Raw genomic sequence first — 20,276 nt, 5'->3', positions numbered from 1 at the left:
GTTTTCGTTGCTCTTGGGTAAATACCTAGGAGTGGAATGGAGGGTCATATAGTAAGTGTATATCTAACCACATTAAAAATCTGGTCTCAGACTTTTAATTCTATCATATCATACCGGTTCCTTAATTCATTACCATTTGTTCCTCAGATGTGAGTATTTGGGGCAGCCTTAGAGCAAGCTGGGCCAGGCCCATACCAACAGTATTCTATCTCCCAGTCCCCAACTAGGAGTACACTTCCCTTTGCAATATCAAGTTTATGACCATCTTTCTATGCTAAGAAACACAAGAAATTTCTGGAATTCATGGCTCCTGAGCCTTGTTGGTCCTCTTCTCCTGTTGTTTGGATAATTACAGCAGCTAATGGAGCAGAAGCTTCCGCCTCGGGATGGGATGTGCTTCTGACAAGCCAGGCCCTTTAAGTCAAGGAACTCAGAATGAATTACTGGCCAATGTTATAACCTTATTCACTGTCATTTAAAGTCCTGTGAAGTGAGACTTTTAAATGAGGACTTCCTCTGTGATTCTTACTGTGAAATCACAGCATTGATCTGTTGTTAAGAAAGTCCCCTTTGTCATATGTCAGGAGTCAGTGGGGGCAACATCTATTGTAGAGCATGTCAGGTAAGAATATGGCCTCTGGCCCAAACGTCTGGGCTGAATCCTGATGCTGCCACTAACCGGCTGTGTGACCTTGGGCAAGTCACATAACCTCTCTGACATCTGCTCCCTCATGTATAAAATGGGGATGATAATGGCACCTACCTCATAGGTTTGTCGTGAGGACTAAATAAGTTAATTTTTTATAAGGTGCTAAAGGCAATACCAACCACACAGTAAAAGCCATGTAAGCATTAGCTGCTACCATCACCACCAGCATCGACATCCCTGATTTGGGCTGAGGGTTTGAAAATCTTGAACTTACTCACTTGACTTCAGGAAAATGCTCACAAACTCTAAAAAACATTAGCTAATGTGAAAAAAAAATTATTCTACACCATGTTTCTCCCTCCTTTCATCCTGAAAACCTCCCCACGTTTCAAAACAATAAATGAAAAACTGAAATCAACTTTTCTTCTTGGGTCTTGGTGGAAAGACTTCTTCTCTGCATCCCACCCATCTCTGCTCATCTGCAGTTGCCCTAAAGCCTCCAGAGATGCCCTTCTTGCTGATTTCATCCACTCCTTACGCCAATACCTCTAAGTTTCTTTCTAAACAACTCAATGGACCAGAAAGTGTGTTGGATCAATGTGTTCTTGACATCTAGTGGCCAAAGGGGATGACTGCAGGTTTACAGATAACCAAGGCAGTTGCCTACTTTCAACCACCTTTAAGCCATGGCTCCTGGAACATAACGCAGCTCAGAGTCGGGAAGCCGGCTGAAGGCTGTCTCCGGGCCTCTCTCCCATTCTTGAACCTTCCCTCTACACCTCCACATTCACAGGCACCACTTCTTTCTTTGCTCCTCCCCCTCTATGTGATCCAGTTGGTAATTCCTGATCCCAAGAATAATGGTGAACTTGATCACTGGTGTCACTTACGTCAGACAGCTGCCACAAAAGAGCTTAACCTAGGGACCTCTCTGAAGTGAGTCTAACTATTTATGCCCAGAATCCTCTAAGATGTTTCCTTTATTTAATTACCTGAAACATGGGCTTCAGGATGAAAGGCCCTTAGCTCAATAGTCTAGAACAGCCTGCTCGGTATTGCCAGTCCAGGAGATGCTGAATAATATTTTAAAATTATCTATTACTTCACAGAGTTTGCAAACCTCTTATTCATTATCACCAAGGAGCATTTCAATTAATCTTTACCCCAATCCTGGGAGGCAGCATGATAACAATAATAACAACAATAGCAGCTAACACTTACTGACCACTTACTACACACCAGGCCTAGTTCTAAGCACTTCACATATGCTAACTCACTTGTTTCTCGCAAAAACCCTGTGACGTAGACTATATCATCCCTGCTTTACCAAAGAGGAAACCACGAAATAGGGATGAAAGGGTCCTCTGCCCCACAGGGACTCAGGAGACCCAGTTTTGAAACTTGACCTTCCCACCACTTGCTGGATGACCGTGGCAGAGGCTTGACCTCTCTGTGCTGCCTGGCAAAGGCCAGAGAGGGGGGGCTAGGAAAGAACTCAGTAAGCTGTGACTGTAGAGTGGCGTGCTGACAGCAGTGCTGGGGCGGGGAAGGGAGCAGAAGTGGATGCAGGAGCTGAGCTGAGGCCAAGTCACTGGGACCTGGTCTTCAACCTGGGCTCTCCAGAGGGGCCCTCAGAGGCACCCACCCAACTTACTGCCAGATGGGCTTTCTCTTTCCAACCCTCAAGATCCTATCAGGGAGAGCCTTTCAGAAGAAGTCCAGCACAGGCTAAGAAGCACTATATAGGAACATGTAAGTGAGACCACTACTCTTGGCCCAAATCAGTTTCATAGGTTATCAGAGGCCCTCCAGAAACTTTGGTGTATTAACCTGTCATTGAAAGAAACTAAGGCCCAGAAATAGCAAGCATGTGGCCTAAGTCACACAGCAAGCCAGATGGCCGGGCCTTCCAAGCTGTGGACATTGCCTTTTCTGGTGATCATGCTGCCTTTGCTGTGTACACTTTGCCTTTTGCATCTTCCCAAACCCTCAGATCATGAAAACAGGAAAGTACTATCTGTACAGCTCTTCAGATCTGCATTTAAATGCAAAAGAAGGCAAAGGCAATCTGGAAGTTAACAGCATTAATACAGGGACATGCTGGGGCAGGAAAAGGATCAGTTTTTAGAAAATAGGTTCTCAACAATGCAGTCCATGTACACTTCCTCCACCCCACAGGAAGGGCCATCCCTAGGCCACACAACAGTTGTGTATGAGGTGAGACCCTGGGCCAGGACATGACAAAGACACCCTTGAAGTACCCAAACTTCAGTCTGAGCGCCCACACTCTGTGTGGCCTACGTTCTCCGTAGAAATTATGATCACTGTCTTATTCCATTTGCACGTTTATAAACTGTCTCACCCAACTACAGTGCAAAGTCCATGAGGGCCAGGACCTTGTCCATGATCATAATCCCTGTATTAGAGCAGAGACTGGCACCCAGCAAGTAGCAATATATATTTGCATGAATGAGTGGACGACAGATGACTGGCTGGCTGGATAAATGGGTGGGTGGATGGATGGATAGATAAGTGGGTGGGTGGGTGGATGGATGGGATGGAGGGAGGATAAAACAGGGGAGGTAGATTCTCTTGCCTTTGGTCTGCTGAATATATTTGGGGGTAGGGCAACAGCTACACCTTCAATCATTTAATATTTATTGAACAGTTCATTATGTGCTAGTTACTGCACTCGGTGCCATTATAGGAAACACTACAATGTAGAAGACAGATATGGTCTCTGCCCTCACAGAATACACACCTTAGTAGGGACACAGACAGTTATGCAAGTGATTATCACAGGGTGTGATAAGTGCACGGATGAGGGGGGTACAGGGTGCTAAAGGAAGGCTTCCTGAGGAAGTGATATCTAAACTGAACCTTGAAGGAAGAGTAGCTATTAGCTAGGTGAACAGGGACTGGGGTGGGGATGGATTATTCCAGACAAAGGAAGCAGTGTCAGCATTAAGCCCATTAGAAGCAGGAGCCAAACAGGTTTGAGGAACAGCTTACAGGTAGAACATCAGGTGTTTGTTTGCAAACCAGCCAATGGAGCCACTTTCTCCTCCTTCCTGAGCTCCTCCCCCTCAGCAGACATCTGTTGTTGCTCTCTGCGTAGGATCACCCAGTCCCCCTCCTTCTGGAACATCTTCCTGATTTTCTTTGAGGAAATCCCCCAAATTCCGCTCCACCATTCTCATTCCATGTGGTTCATGGGAAACTGACACTACCCCCCAATCCCTGGGTACAGGGCAGCAGATCCAGGCCTGACCTATCAGTATGCATGATGTTAATCTGGCCACAGCGATGGGACCCCAGCCAGGCCAATTAGAGACAGCCCTGGGCTTCCGCTGGAAACACCAGGAAGGGAGCGTTCACTTTCCACTAGGGGGCGCTGAGCTGACAGGAAGTGAGCTTGGGAGGGTGGAGAAGAGGGATGGACTTGGGCCAACTTTGTCACCACAGGGGAGAAGCCTCCTGCAGAGGAAAACAACACCAAATAAGGGAGGGGAGGATGGAGGGAAGGGAGGGAGGGAAAGGAAAGGAGGGGGAAGGAAGACAGAAGGAAGAAGGAAAAGTGAGGGAGGGAATAGGATAAAATGGAGGAGGCGCAGTTCTGCTGCCTCTGATCTGGTGAGTGTATTGGTGGGGGGAGTGGCTACACCTTCAATCATTAAATATTTATTGAACAGCTTATTACATGCAGGTATGATATACCAGGTGCTGCCAACAGTACTGCGTGGAAGGCAGATAGGGCCTCTGCCCTCAGATTATTCACTCTACTGGGGAGACAGACAATGAAACAAGTGTGTCAGCCTCCGAGATTCAATAAATTGCCATTTTTAGATATGTCAGGTTTTCCTGGCTTTCCGTCTCTTGCTACTGAATGAGTCCCAAAAGGCAGACTTCCTTCCCCGCTAGCTTCCCCACTACCCAGGATCAATCCTGGTCTCGACTGGCCACACTTAGTGCCTGACTCACAGACACTGACCAGCTGAACAGGGGCTGCTCCCCGTACCCGGCTTCCTGCTTCTCTGCCTTGCTCTCCACCTGGGAAACTCCACTGTCATTCAGCTCCAAATCCAATGCCATCTCTTCTCCATTCACACCGTGTCCATATCCCCACTGACACTTGTCACATGGCGTAGCCACATCCCATGCTCTCGACACAATGATGATCAGTAAACGTCTGCTGAGTGAGTGAAGGAATGTCCACGCAGGAGAGCTGAGGCGGGGAAGGAGGTTGTCTAGAAGGAAAGCTTGTTCCCCCCATTCTTCTTAGGACCACCGCCATCCCTAGATGACACTGGGCATATGCCCTGGCCAGCAGCTGTTACAGTCCAGCAGGGCCTGCCTTGCCCTGAGTCAGAGACGCGCCCTCGTCTCCCTCCCTGGGCGGCGTGGCAGGAAGATACAAGCCTGAGAGGAGCCTCAGAGTTCCTCTAGATTCGTGCCTTCATGCCGCAGATGGGGAAATCGAGGACCAGAGCCCAGCTAACTGGCACTGCATCAGTGTTTCCCAAAGTGTGTGAGGGGAACCGCTTGTGTTACTGAGGTGATTTCAGGTGTTACACCTTTTCAGTTCTCTTGGAATCCTTCTGAGTATATCGGGAGGAAAAACTCAGTTTGGTGCTCTCATGTCTAATGCCTGCTTTGAAGGCACTGGCAAGAATTAACCCTGTTTTTTCTTCATTTAGCTTATGGAACCTTTCTATTTATACCAAGTTGTTTTTCATTTGCTAATGTGAAGTATCATTTCCTTCCAAAATATATATATATAAGTAATTTATATGTGTATGTTTGTATAACTAGTTGAATGTATTTATGTAAGTAGCTTTTGGGAGTAGACTTGGAGCAGGCTCCGCCACTCCCCCGCTGGGTGACCTTGGGCTGGCTACCCAGTCTCTCTGTGCCTCGCACCCCTCATCTCTAAAATGGGGTGGTAATACTACCACCTACCTAAAAAGTGAACAGAGGATGAAACTAATTAAGACACTGGGCATTTAGACCAGTGCCCAGCACGTGATAATCACCATATAAAAGTGGAGGCTCTAATTATTAGTGATATGAAACAATCTCCAAAACATAACCACAAAAGCAAGATGCAGAACAGTAGGCCCAGTTGTTGCCACTTGTGCGGGATATGTGTGTCCATGTATGCTTAGTGATGAATTAAATATCTCCGCAAGGAGCCACCAGCTGAACTAGAAACTAGTAACCAGGCTTGTATGGGAGGAGGGGGAGAGGTGGGCAGCAGGAGACATACTTCTCACTATGTATCTTTTTGTACTGTTTATCGGGTTTTTTACAAAATGCATGCATTATCTATTTCTAACTTTAAATATTCAACAATTTTTTAAAAAGGAAAGTCTCTCTGGCTCGAGTATGTAACATGTGTAATAGACGGCAAGCCTGGAGGATAGGAGAGCGATCAGGAGGTGGCTGAACTTTTTTAGGCAAAATATTCTCAGAGCTCGGGCTGGCCTAGTGGCATTGTAGGGGAGAGGAGAGAGGAAAGATTTAGAAGCATAAATGAAAAATATTTATGCTTCACCCTTTCATAAAACACACAATGATTTAACACTGCCGTTCACCAGGCACTGTGCTATACTCTATGCCACTCACTCTTAGAATCCAGGGAGATGAGGTGGTGACACTCCCATATTCTAGGGAGCTGAGGCTCAGCGTGTTTAACAAGTGACAGCGCCTTGAACCCAGGTCCATCTGGCTCTGAAACCTGTGCTATTTCCAGTACACAAGGCTGCTTACCCATGAATTAATTATGACCGGGAGAGGGTTTTTTTTACAAAGGAGTCAATTTAAAGAAAATTATTAAGTAAATGGCACAGGGCCCAGTGACATGAAGAAACCTCAGTGTTTATACCTCAGTGATGACAGATGTCAGTCCAGGAAGACACACAGTGAGCCTGGGAGGGAGCTGGGGCCAGAACCCATGCTGCTGGGTCCCATCTCAGGCTCTCTCCACCACTGCATCCCTGAGAGTGGTCATCAAGAGGGAGACACCTTAGCAAAAATTTGCCTGGGGGCCCAGAGTAGATTTGAGCCCAGCGCACAATCAAGTCAAAGCTGGAGTAGGTAAAAGGTAGAGCCCACTCATTACTCCAACTGGCATCTACCTGTCACCAGCAGCAGTTGGTGTGGATGCTCCTCAGGCCCCCTCCATGTCACCCTGAACCAAGTCTCAGGGGCCCCACTAGCAGTGCTGGGCTTGGAAGACAGGCCCAGCAGCCCTGCCTGGGAGAGCCTGGAGCAGGGCTACTGAGCCCAGCAGGAGGGGCCCGGTGGCAGATGCTACAATGTTTGTCAGTGCAAAGCACAACAGGTGCATTTCATGATCTAGAACCATATTGAAAATCTGAACGTATTTTTAGCTGAACAATGAAAACAGAGTGCTTTGTTATTGTTTTGTTTTGGTTTTGCTTCTTCTGGAGCAAAGACTGGCACACTGGCCCACATTCTCACCCTCTGCCCTTCTTTCCTCTCAGGTCAATACACGATGATCAAGAGCTATATATTGTGTCAGGCTGATGGGAGTCTAGGGAAAAATACGTGAGGTGTGACGTGTGTGGGGTGTGTGTGGGGGTGTGTGTGGGGGTGTGGGGTGTGTGGGGTGTGTGTGTGTGTGCGTGTGTGTGTAAGCACTGGCATGTTTTAGAAAGGAAGGCACCTCAAGGTGATGAGGACTGGGCAGAGGGAAGCCTTGTTGAGTGAATGAACGAATGAACCAATGAACAAATGAACCTACAAAATGCCCAGCCCTGCCGTCTTCTCTGTGTCCTTCCTGGTCCCAGGTGGAGACAAGCCTTTTCCCTAAAGTAGGAGACAGGTGGCAGTAAGCATTCATCTCTATCATCATTATGCCCAGTACCACCTCCTCTAAAAAACATTGAAAGAAAAAACGTGGGGCTTACTGGACAGTCCTTTCTCTACATCATTTCCTCTTTAGTCCCTGTGGTCATGACTCCGGGGCTGGGGGAGGAGGGAGCATCTAAAGGCTTGCATAACGAGGCACGGTAACCAGAAAGTGCTCAAAGCAAATCTCTAGTAACGAAGCATGGCATTGGGGTCCAGAGCGTCCTCAGCAACTGGGTGCTGTGGTGGACTGTTTGCAAAGACGGCCACAGTAGTTGCCCGATGGCCTCAGGGATGCCCCTTTGCATCGTCACTTCGCAAGCAGTTTACTTCTCCAACCCACAGCTCTGGGCTTGGCTGTGTGACTTGATTTGGGGAATGAGATATTAGCAAATGTGACACAAACAAAGGCTTGAAACCTCACTGGGGTTTTCCCATTTGGGGCTCTATTTTTCAATGGCCAGGAAACTGTAGCCACATCAGTGGCCCCAGTTGAACCCAGCCCAAATCACCAACCCACAGAATCTCGAGTGAATAAAATGCTTGTCGTTTTCAGCCACTGAGTTTTGACAGAAGTTGTTATGCAGCAGTTGATAACTGATACAAAGGCCTTAAGCCAGGCTTTACTTCTTTGTGCCTCAGTTTCTTTATCTGTAAAATGTGTGTCAATTAAATAATGTATATAAAGTATCTAATACAGTGTGAGATACATTCTGGCCATGGTTGTTATTATTACACTTGTTTTGAGGTCCAAAGACGATATTTGACTTGGCCAAGCTGGGAGGTGGTGCAGCAGGAATTCAAACCCACCTCCCTCTGTAATCGGTTTGCTCTGCCATGATCCTGTGTTGTCTCTCCTGCTCAGAATTCCCTTTCTCTTCCTCTGTCCCCCTGTGCTTTGTTAATTCCTACCCATCCAAAGGCACCAACCCAGAACTCACCTTCGATCACAGTAGCCCCAGCCCTTTTCTGAACCCTCAGTCAATCTCTCACACATGCACAAACTCTACCCCTCATTTCTTCACTCAGTGAATATGTATTGATTGCCTACTGTGTGCCAGCACTGCCCTAGTGGGACAGCTGTAGAGAACCTGGCTCAGCTCCCCCAGGCTCACAGCCTAGGTGCCCTCCCTCCGAGTCCAGGTATCCAGCACACGCTAGGCTCTGTCTTAGGCGGTGATATCACCAGTTCACAAGTTTACTCTCATTTCCCTGCACAGATTCTAAACTCCTTGCAGGCAAAACCAGTTTCTTTCACTTATTCATAGATCCTTCCCTCCCTCCTTCAACAAGTACCCTGGGAACACCAAGGATGTACAAGACACTTCAAAGACCAACTCTTGAAATGTTCACGGCCGGCTGCTATGTCTCCTGTGGTGCTAAGTCCACAGAAGGCAGCTCCAAATATCTGCATTTAAATGAATTTCTGGGTAACTACTGAAAACTCAGTGCAGGCAGCGAATGACCTGGTGGGGGGCAAGGGGTGCTGTTGGCCCCACCGTGTTCTCACTTTTCTGCAGCACATGGCAAAAGGAGACAGTGGGGAGGGGCTGGCCCTTCCTTCCCCACCAGCTCCAAGGCCATTGCCAGGCTGCTGGGAGATGGCAAGCAGGGACCAGCCTGCCTGCCTGGCCTGTGTGTCTAAGGCCAGTGTCACTTCTGTCCAGCCACCCTGCCCCATGGCCAGCAGGGACACCCGTGTGTGGGCACCAGCGTCATCCTCCTGGTCCCTGACCCGCCTGCCCTATCCAGCCTACAAACTGGAGAAAGCTTCTATTGCCAGCCCACATTTCACTGAGAGCTGAAGTGATTCGCCCAAGACAAAACAGCTGGGTTCAAACTGAGGCCTTGGGCCCTAAGCGCAGTGCTTCTCACCAAGATCCGACTCCAGGGAGTGTACGTGCCAACGGAAGAGACAGGGTGGAGACATTCAAGATAACATAAGGGGTTTTTTTAAACTGCCAAAGGAATTTGAGGCCCAGCGGTGACAGCTTGCTCAAGGTAGTGGAGTTTGGTCTGGGTTTGAAAACTGAGTATGACTCAGACAAGCAGAGGAGGAAAGAGGGTGGCTGTAGGCCGGGGGATCTACAGGGGTAAAGGAGCCAACAGGGGAGAAATCTGGGGTGAGCAGAGAGCACCCAGGAGGGGAGCCCAGCTGGAGCCCAGAGGAAAGCTTAGAGATCTGGGTGGGAGTGGCTGGGGTCCTGGATGTGGACCCAGTTGCTGGAACACTGTGGAGGTGAAGTGCCTGAGAAACATGAAAAGGTCCTCAACAGGGGAACAAACCCTCTGCAGAATTCTGAGGAGAAACATCTCATCTGGTTCCCGGCCTTGCCCCTTTACCACCCGGCTTCTCCACCGGGTGCTAAAGTGGGAACACACAGTCCACTTCACACTCGCCAGGGAGGTGGAGATAGCAATGGTGAAGGGACCATGGGAACCTCTGATACACTGCGCCTCTTGGTTCTCTTTGTCCTGGGCATGCTTACATATCTGATCCCCTTTAATTCTCACAAGGGGGTGTAAAAAGCAGGTATTATTATGTCTATTTATCAACTGTATTTGAATCCAGGTCTCCAGCTCCAGAGACTGTGCTGTAAACCACAAGGTGATTTCCCCACAGTCCAATCTGACTCAAAGTCATATGTTTTCTCCAGCAGCAGTGCTTCCTTTACCCCAAGCAACGATCCATTAAAAAACTGTCAGGGGCTTCCCTGGTGGCGCAGTGGTTGAGAGTCCGTCTACAGATGCGGGGGACGCGGGTTCGTGCCCCAGTCCGAGAGGATCCCGCGTGCCGCGGAGCGGCTGGGCCCGTGAGCCATGGCCGCTGAGCCTGCGCGTCCGGAGCCTGTGCTCCGCAACGGGAGATGCCACAACAGTGAGAGGCCCGCGTACCGCAAAAAAACCCAAAAAACAAAAAACAAAAAACAAACAAGCAAACAAAAAAAACTGTCAGGGTGCGAGTTTTTCTCCTTAACTTGGAATCACAGAAATGTGTGTTTCAACTTTTATAGACTAATCTCTAGGAACTCTCACCCCCATTTTACTGATTGGGAGACTGAGGCCCAGAAGATCGAATGCCTGGCCCAAAGTCCCATAGCTGGTTGGAGTCTGAGGCAGGACTTCCAACCTGAAGTACAGGCTCTTGGGCAAAGGCTCTTGGCCCCTGAGAGGTCTACCACCTGCTGGTTGCACAGAACATGGACTTAGAAAGATAACAATACCAAAGAGAGGGGCCTCTCACAACCTGCTCTTCTTCCCCTCATACCAGAGCTTTTCAAATATAATTTTAGCAGCAGAATCCTCCCCTTTTAATGAAAAGCTTTATAAGGAATCTCCACATACTTAAAACATAACAGTTTTTCTCTGGCCTGATTGCCTTAGGAGTGGTGGACCTGTAGTTCTGTCTGCTGGGCCTCCCCACCCTGCTCCCCCAGGCTGTCACTGGGCCTCTCCTCACTCCTCCCCACGGAAGCCCATGGCTCCTCAAAGCACAGGCTATAACTTCCCTCACGATAACCACTGTGCTTGTGTTCCTCATCCACTCACTTTCTCAGATTCTAACACCCATCCCAAACCCAGTTAGATCTTGCCTCTAAGCAGGGAACAAGGTCAGTTCTGGACCAAATTGTGATGTTCTGAAATTATTCCCCTGAGATGGTGAGGCATGCTCATCCACCCCCCAACCCCTACCCTCTGCCCCTCACGTGACCCTCAGAAGAGTGCTCCATTTTGCAGATGAGAATACTGAGACCCAGATGAGCTACCTTCCCCCCTCAGGTCCCACAGTCAGTAAGGAGCGGGCCTCAGCTTCAGCCTGTCCTACCTGACCCGCGCTCTCTCCACTCCAGCTTTGTGTCTTCAGGTTTGGGAGGTAATACATTCCCACAGCTGGCAGGTAATCTGGATCTCTGTGAACTTTTACAAATTAAACATGCCCGGGGCCCCTCCCCAAATGTACTGAATCAGAAGCTGGGGCTGTGAGTCATTACATCCCATCGTGATGACCCACTGTCACTCAGGCAAAAGACACAGCAAAAAGGCCCAGGGTCACCCCAGATCTCTGGTCAGCCACCCCCCTGTGCTGGGCGCAGAAGAAAGGGGGCCCAATCCCAAACAGCAGCGGAGCCTGAGCGAGACTCACCGTGTAGAGCTCATTGGTGACCTTCAGGAGCTCCTCATGCATCTGCAGGCCGATCTCCTTGCTCTGGAATATGGAAGAACAAGCGTCAGAAGGGCAGAAGGGAGCTGGCTGCACTGACCAATTTCCTCTTCAACACAGAAAGGGCAGCAATGCTTGGGGTGGGGTGGAAAGGGGTACAGAAAACGACATAAACTTCATTGACCCAGACCTGAATACCTCAACTCACATCCACAGAACAAATCCACAGAGAGTGGCTCCTTAAAACAGGAATTCCTGGGCCATATAAGTTGGGGAACCCTACACATCCCCTCCCTACCTTGATGCTTCACAGAGACACCATATTAAAGATTCTGAGAAGCCCCACAGCCAATCAACCTGTTCAGCTTTCTGTAATTCTGGGTGTCTTCAGCTGATGTGACTAGAGTGTGTGTCCCTAGCTCAATACTCACTAACATCTCATGAGGCTGGGGTTCCAAAGAACCCAGTATGAGAAATAATGACCTAGCCTCTCAATTCAGTGATCAGCTCAGGTAAACAGACAGCCCACTGGCGCTTGAGGCCGGGGGTCGGCGTTCTTGCCTGGCTGCGCTGCCGACTAGTCACATGGCCTTGGAACCTAAGTTCTCACATCTATAAAATAAAAAACTTTAGAAAGCTCCTTGAACAAAATGAGGCGGGTCTTCTTACTGCAGAACTTTTCAGAGGCTTTCAAGCCCTCACATGCATGGACTTTGGGGCTGTAGGGTGCAAGTTTAGCTGACCTCAATCCAAACAATGAAGTGACATACATATTTAGTATATTGAGGGACATGAGTCAGAAAACAACGGACAAATTATCTCCAGGTTCCCTCCAGCCTGAAGATTCCAGGATTCTGTTATTTTGCATATTATTATTATTACAGTCATCCCTCCATATCCATGTGTTCTGCATCCAAGGATTCAACCAACTGCAGATAGAAAATATTTGAAAAAAAATTCCAGAGAATTCCAAAAAGCAAAACTTGAATTTGTCTTGTACTCTACTGCCAACTATTTACATATAGCATTTACAGTGTATTTGTAACTATTAACATAGTATTTACACTGTATTAGGTATTATAAGTAGTCTAGAGATGATTTAAAGTATATGGGAGAATGTGCATAATTATATGCAAATACTATGCCATTTTATACAAGGGACTTTGAGCATTGTTGGATTTTGGTATCACGTGGGGGGGGGGCGGGTCCTGGAGCCAATCCCCCCCATATTGAGGGATGACTGTGTTATTATTATTATTAAGGGGAGGGGAAATGCTCTCCCTGTTTGCCCAGGCCATCATATGAAACTTCCGTATTGACAACGGGAGCCCTGCTCTTGGCCCCTGACAGCTGAGTCATCCTGTCCTCTCTCTCAGCTCCCTCAGCCTCAAGCATGGCCAGCGGCTGACTGGCCTTCCTCTGGCTCCTTCACAGGTCAGAGCCCCCGAACTCTGAGGTCGCTGAGGAAGGCTCAGTATCAGACATGATGCCTTCCCAGGCTCTTCACCTGGCCCACTGCCTTCCTCTCAGCTTCTGGCCCTGGATGGCCAAGAATCACCCGTGTGAAGGCAGTCCCTACAGGAGATCTCGTAGATCTCCTAAGAGATAGCAAGGACTCCAGGGCAATTGCAGAGATCTGTTTAGACCTCCCTCCAGCTCTGGCGACTAAAGCAAGGAGACCCAATCCAAAAGCACAGTAGAGTCTCGGCAGAACTTTCTGTGCAGAGCTCCGGGAGAATCTTCGGTAGCATCCTGGGCATCTACAGAGGTGCTCGATGAGCCCAAGGAGCTGTCCCCATCTCCTTCCATTCTCCCTGAGTCTCAGCCGGTACCTCAGTCTCACCTGTGGCCCCTCCCCCTGACATTTGCCTCGGACTCTCTGACACCCTCCAATGGCCTCCTCTTGGTCCTCGGTCTGGCCAACATCTCTGACACCCAAGATTCAGTTTCTCACGTATTTGTTTTTATGATCCAACTTTTGTGATAGGTAATAAATGCACACGGTTAAAGGAACTCTAACAGTCAGCAAGGTAAAAAGTGAAAAGTAAGTGTCCTGGGCTCCCAGAACCCCACCCAGAGGCAAGTGCTATTAAGTTTCTTCTGATACCTTCCAGAAACAGTCGGTGAATATACATGCATACAGTTGGATAGTGTCTGTTTTTTTTTTAACACAAATGAAAGTATTCTATACAAGCCTTTGTTTCTTGCTTTTTTCCACCTAACAATGTAACTGAGAGATTGTTCCTTGACAGGACACGTAGCTCTTGCACTCTCTTGTTCTAATAGCTGCTCGGGGTTCCATACACCAGATGTATCGTAACTAATTAACTAGCAGGTTGTCTCCAGTCTCTTAATATTCCAAACAATGAGACAGTGAACATCACTGTACTCTGTCACCATGCACGTGGGCAGGGATTCCCTGTCAGAAAAATTTCTAGAAGCAGCTCTGCTCGGAAGAGTCCAGCCTTCTCAGCTCCGCCCCAGCCGGCTCCCCATGCACTGCTGACTTCAGCTCCCACTTCTCGGGCTCCATCCTGCATGACCTCAAAGACCCATATCTTCAGCTGTTGCAAAACAGTACAGTTTGGATGGCGCCTCATCACATCAAATTCAAATTATCCAAAACAAAGTTGTGACTTTTCCTCCATCTCCTCAAGTTCAGTCAATGGGATAATATCTTCCCAGACATGGCAACTGGAAACTTGGAGCTATTTTTGACACTTTTTAAAATATCCCCCGTCCTCAATCCAACCTGTCAGTACATCCTGCCTTCGAACCGCCCAGTCCTTTGTTTTCTGCAGCAGGCCATACCCGTTCCCTCCCCACTATCCATTCTTGCCCTTCCTGCTTCCTAACAGAGACGTGAATTTGGCCCTGCTTTCATCCCTCCAGCCAAATTCTTTCCAGGACATCGCTGACCCCCATCCCGACTCAAGATGGTAGATTCTGTATGTGTTGTTAGTCTGGGGGTGAGTATATGACAACTGCATGGAAGAGGACTTAGAAGGTTGAGGGGAATTTCAGCTTTCCTACTGAGTGCTAGCAAAAAAGCATGGAGCCCCAGTGGCTACCAGCAGGCCTCTTAGGACCAGGAGAGGAAGCCGCCTTGGGTGGCAGAACAAGAAACCTAGCTGCTAATGACCTCCAGAGAAACTGGTTGAACTGAACCCACAGCCTGCCTCCCGGTGAACTTCTACTTCTGTGGATTTACTAGTTAAGCTACTTAAAGCTGGGTTTCCTGCCATTGGCAGCCCAAAGCAACCTAATGGATGCATTTCCCATCACCAGTCCCAGAGCAAGCAATGTCATCATTGCAGGACCCAGATTCGTGAAGCCGCCCCTCAACGAAGTCCTGACTCTGGTTCCCGATTCTGCATGCCCATCCCAATGTCATTTCCTAGAAATGCATTTTACTGTGTCCTTCTAAGGCTGCCTCAGTGCCTATGGGATCAAGACCCAGCTCTTTAGCTTGACTTTCAAGGCTCCATACAACTGGCAGAGGTCTGGTTATGGGGTGGAGAGGGCTGAATTTCAGAGCCACAGAGACCGGGATTGGAGACAGGACTTTAAACCATTTTACCTCTCAGCATCTTCGCTTCCTCGCCTGTAAAATGAGTGCCCGTTACTGTCCTTCTTTGCATTTATAAAGGGAAGTGCAGTGATCTTCCTTGTTTACTTGTTTATTCATTTGTCATTTGTTTCCCCCACTTGAAGGTAAACCCCATGAGGGCAAAGAGACTTTCTGTCTGGTGGTAGATGCTCATATCCCCCAGCTGCTGGGACGGCTGGCAGCAGACAGCCCCCAGCTAAGAGAAAGCTTCAGGGATGGCATCAGAGGATGTGGTGACAAGCCCTCCAAAGACCGACACCTCATCCAAAGATGGATCTATGTGGGGCATAGAGGCTGGTCTCTCCTGTCTCAACCTGGACAGCTCTAAAGGGTTGTGCTCTCTTTAGAACTCCCCATAGGGCTGGCTAAGACCTTAAGTAAGCCTGCCTGCACTATAGCTTGGCTTCACTCAGCTTCCTCCCCCGCCCTCCCTAGGGGGCGGATCCCAAGTATACTCCCTAATCATTCTGCTAAGATGTTAAATTCAGGCCTCAGAGTCAGCTTCCTGGGTACCCAATCTGCAATGTCTCACCTCCCCACTCTTCCCGGCAAGCCGTAGAGCCTGTCGCATAGTGGGTGTTCATTAAGTATGTTTGTTGAGTGAACCTATGAATGAATCCAGTGACAGTTCCTCTAAGACTTAGTTTCCTTATCTGTAAAAGTGGGACGATGTCACAAGTGTCATGAAGTCCCTGTAAGGATGAAAAAAGATGATGCACATGACAGCACTGGTATCATACCAGGCACAGGCAAAGAGCTTGGGAAACAGTGGTACAGGCTGAATCAATACCCACTGGATGCCAGGGGCAAGGCTAGGAAGTTGCCCAGAAAAGGGAATTCAAAGTTGAATTTTTTATTAACTCTTCCCAGTTTGGTGGGATCAAGGGTCAAGAACCAAATAATTCTAAGGCATGAGGCAGAAAAGGCTGCAAAAGAGTGAAAGAGGAGGCAATGTGGGAAGCTGGGATGAAGAGGCTGGAGGGACCACCACCGGAGCCACCTGACCTTGCACGGATGGCCAGAGACGGCATTCTAGACAGGAGGCACAGCCTGAGCAAAGGCACGGAGGCCGGGAATAGGGGAAAATGTGGTTTGCTAAGAGAGAAGCACAGCAACAGAAGAGCAGAAGATACGCTTGGAAGGCAGGTTGGGCCAGATCACGGAGGCTAGCAGAGTGCAGGCTTCAGTCAGAGCGCACCTGGGAGCCTCTGAAGGTTTCTGAGCAGCAGAGTCTGACGGCAGACTGTGCTTCTTCAGGAAGATGAAGCTACGGGTAGAAGAGGGTGGATTGGATGGAGGCGCTGTAAGTCACCAGAGGGAACCTGCCTGAGTCTCTGCTCTCTCCCCCTCAGCACCAAGCCTGGGCAGGGCTGGCCACAGTGAGTGCTCAGCCAATAGAACTGCAAAGGACTAAAGGCATTTTATTTTTTATGGTTGGGTTTTGTTGGGAAGGGAAAGAGTCTCACTACAGTTCCAGAAACTACTGAACCCAAACCAAACATTCCATCATGAAGGGGAGGCTAAAACTCTGATCATCCCCAGCAGACACCACACCCAGCCCTTGGGGACCCCAGCGGCAGTGTATTCGCGCTCTGTCTGCATTTCTTGCATGGCTTTCATGCCTACAGAGGCTGGGGTGGTGGGTTGCTTCCTTCAAGGACAGGAAGTGTGTGGACTGTAAAACATGATTACACTGGGCCAAGGAGGGTTCAGCCCTCGTTCTTCGGGGTTGGAAGGACAAAGCCCTGTCTCTCTAACCCAAAAATCTGTAAAATTGGGTGGCAGGTGGCCCCGGCCCTGCTTCGTTTTTTGCCCATGGCTAAGGACAGTTAAACTCCCCTGAGGACCAGGTCACTCGGATGGGGGTGGGGGCGGTCCTGGGCATTACGAGACGCTTAGCAGCATTCCTGGCCTATCACCTCTAGATGCCAGGAGCATCCCCTACCCCACCGCAAGCTGTGACAACAAAAATGATCTCCAAACATTGCCAAATGTTCCCTAGGGGACAAAATCGTCCTGGGTGGAACCGCTGCCCTAGACTTAGGGCTCCAAGTGGCAGCTTCTCTGGGCTACAGATGCGTTTTATTTGGCCATTCAGTGTTTTCAGAAAATCTGACTCTTTCCAGCATTTAAAAATCAGGAAATTGCCCTTACAAGTCCAGATTTTCAGCTTCTCTTGAAAAACTAGAAGATCCAGCGAGGCTGAGCCCCGACTTGGAGCACAGCGGCCCCTCAGATGGGGTTGTGCTCTCCAGTTGGCCACAGCATCTCCCTTCACCCATCCCTTTGAGTTTATGACCCAGAAACCAGCGGGGTCTCACTGGGGGCAGCCGTCTGTATCCCCTGGTGCTCATCAAGGCAGCCATCCCAGACCTGCCAAATCCAGACGTGTGAGAGGATCTTTCTACAAGAGCCCTTCTCACATGCCAACCTTTGAGAGTCACCGAAGAGTCTGGTTCCTGAGGCTGAACCTCCTGACTCTCCCGTGGACCCAGACCCCACTGTCTGCATAGAACCCCACGCCCCTGAACCCATCCTCCTGTCTGCACTACCTCTTCCTGTAGCTCTGTGGCCAGTTCCTCACCTGGCTTTGATTCGATTTACACCAGCATTTATATGAATGGCCTACTACGTACGAGCCTCCACGAGGCACTAATGACACAAAGCTGAGTGAGACCTGGTCCCTGCTCCATCAGCTGCAGCCAGCATTTCTGGAGCACATTCCATAGGTAAACACTGTCCAAAGTCACCTCCATATATTATCTAATGGAAACCTTTAAGGCAGGTACTATTACTATGCCCGCCTGGCAGACGAGGGCTGGTGGCTCATAAGGGTTAAGCAACTTGCCCCACGCTGTACACCTAGGAAGTGGCAGAGCCAGAATTCAACTTTTGGTTGCTCTAACCCCAAAGCCGGCACTCATAAGGACCTTCTGTGGCCTGTTTCCCCAGGGCCAAGACGAGATACAGGCACACAGGTGAAGAGAAGCCACTGCAATGCTGTCACAGAGATGAGTCCAGGCCACAAGTCCAGGCTGCAAAGAACGGCATACCCTCTGGACGCCACCAGCCCATCCGATGTGCTTTCTCACCACTTGTGCAAAAATCTGCATCCTTGGGCCTTACCCTCACTTGCAGGCAGTAGAGTTCTCCTTGGCCTGGTCCTTCTTGGCCCACCTGCCCTGCTAGGACTAAATCGGCCATGATGGCCATCTCTGGCTTCTCCCTTCTTCCTTGTTCTGATAACAAAAGATGAGATACAGGTGGCACTCACCCCTGCTTGTCTGATCACACCAGATGGTCCATCCAGCACGGCACCCAGCCTGACCAGAGCGCTCTGGTGCCCTGTGTCTAGTGACTGGGTCAGAGATGGAAATGTATTCCAGGCTGAGCCAACAAGAATTTTCCCTGCAGCTTTCTAAGAACCATACTCTCAGATCATCTCTCCTCTGGGGTCACCAAGCAAGGACATCAGGGGTCTCGAGCTACCCACCACAAGGAGAGTCAGGGCCTCGACAACAGCATTTCTGTCCTGACCTAGTGATGCTAAGACTTACCTCTGGACTTTTCCAGCTTACAGAATCCCGTGAATTTCCACCTTTGCTCATGTGAAACAATACTGATGCACTCTGCTTATTTTAGCATGAAGACACCAAAATAACCACAGGGTGAGACAGCCTTCTGAAAACCCTCTACCAAGCACCAGCTTTCAAACAGTTTCTGCAAAAGGTCCAATTTTCAACCGACTAGAGAGAGCATAAGCCCCTTAAAGGCTGGGACTCTGGCTTCGCAGAGTGCTGTTCACGAAGACTTGCGCACAAAAGGAACTCCATGCTACCTGTGCGTGAGCTAACCAATACGCAGAGCCAGCGAATGGAGAGGGTACAAGGGGGCCAGCTTTGACTCTCGCTTTTCCGCAAAACACAAGACAAAACCAAATCCTGTACGTTCACGTCAAGATGGCACCAGATGACAAAAATTTTTTGACACAGTGTTCCTGAGTGAAATCAATGTCTTCACCAAAAGTCCTGCTGTGGATGGCTGAATTTGCTTTTCAACGCAGGGCTGATCTCGCTATTAAGGGGAAACCCTCAGAACTGTCACTACAAATCCTAGGACTTCATGAGCTGTATTTGAAAAGTTCTCTTTGCAAAGGGTATGTTTCTGTCTCCCTCAGGCTAACTCAAATGTGGAGCTGGTCATTCTGTACATCTAGAAAACATTAAAATTCTGGGTTTCAATGACAAGACTCCCTCTCACTTCTCCAGAGGAGACCATTCGAAACAACCCTTAGAAAACTTTAAGGCAGAGAGTAAGGTGGAACCTTCCTCAACTCCAACCGTCCCCTCTTTCATCGCATCAGGCGTTGAGTCAGCAACACCTGTCTTCCTTTTCTCTTTGCTTGATGTTCTCATGTCCAGTTTTCCCCCTTTGGGAACATTCCCTGGTTTTCCTAGTTCTGAGGTTCGAAGGAAATAATGGGAAACAAATATACAAACAAAGTAAAAACAAAAACTCTGTCTCTTTTAGTGCTAATCCACTGCTTCAGCTTATTTTCTCATCAAATAACAAAACTGGAGACCCACAGATGTTCCCCATTTAAATAAATGATATATGTAAGCACTGGCCATCTCCCAAAGAGACTGCATTTTTATTTCCAAAGCAAAGGCTTGAGGGGCGTGTCTTGGAGGGATGGGGCTTCTCCAACTCTGTCCTGGAAGGTCAGTTTATCCCTGAACACAGCCACTTGGACAGCTAACTGGCTGCCATTCTCCGGGCCGTGTCCTAACTTGCCAGTAACTGGGCTGCCAGCGCTCTGGCACGTCCTTACCCCTTGCCTCCTAACATCATCCTTAGCCTACACTCCGCCCACCTTCCACCAAGATACTTGTTACTCTTCCCCCTCCCCCCACCTTCTTCCTTTCCCTGCTCCTGGACACCTCCCTTCTTTCCTCCCCTTCCCAAACTAACTTCTGTCTCCT

General features: G+C 48.9%; 1 protein-coding gene across 3 annotated transcripts in view; it reads right to left on the bottom strand.

The window, feature by feature from the left end:
• SRGAP3 (SLIT-ROBO Rho GTPase activating protein 3) overlaps positions 1-20,276 on the bottom strand; it is a gene marked incomplete at both ends in the record, with an annotated part of 250,892 nt that overhangs the window by 80,191 nt on the left and 150,425 nt on the right. For all 3 annotated transcript variants that reach the window (XM_082847212.1, XM_082847211.1, XM_082847213.1), the window contains one exon: positions 11,667-11,729. In XM_082847212.1, coding sequence (XP_082703338.1) covers positions 11,667-11,729 — 63 coding nt within the window. The remainder of the gene's footprint in view (positions 1-11,666; positions 11,730-20,276) is intronic.

Source organism: Leucopleurus acutus, assembly GCF_964270905.1.
Source record: "Leucopleurus acutus genome assembly, chromosome: 10".
NCBI classification, from domain to species: Eukaryota; Metazoa; Chordata; class Mammalia; order Artiodactyla; family Delphinidae; genus Leucopleurus; species Leucopleurus acutus.
The sequence above is the reverse complement of the archived record's forward strand: the minus strand, read 5'-3'. Positions and strand labels throughout refer to the sequence as shown.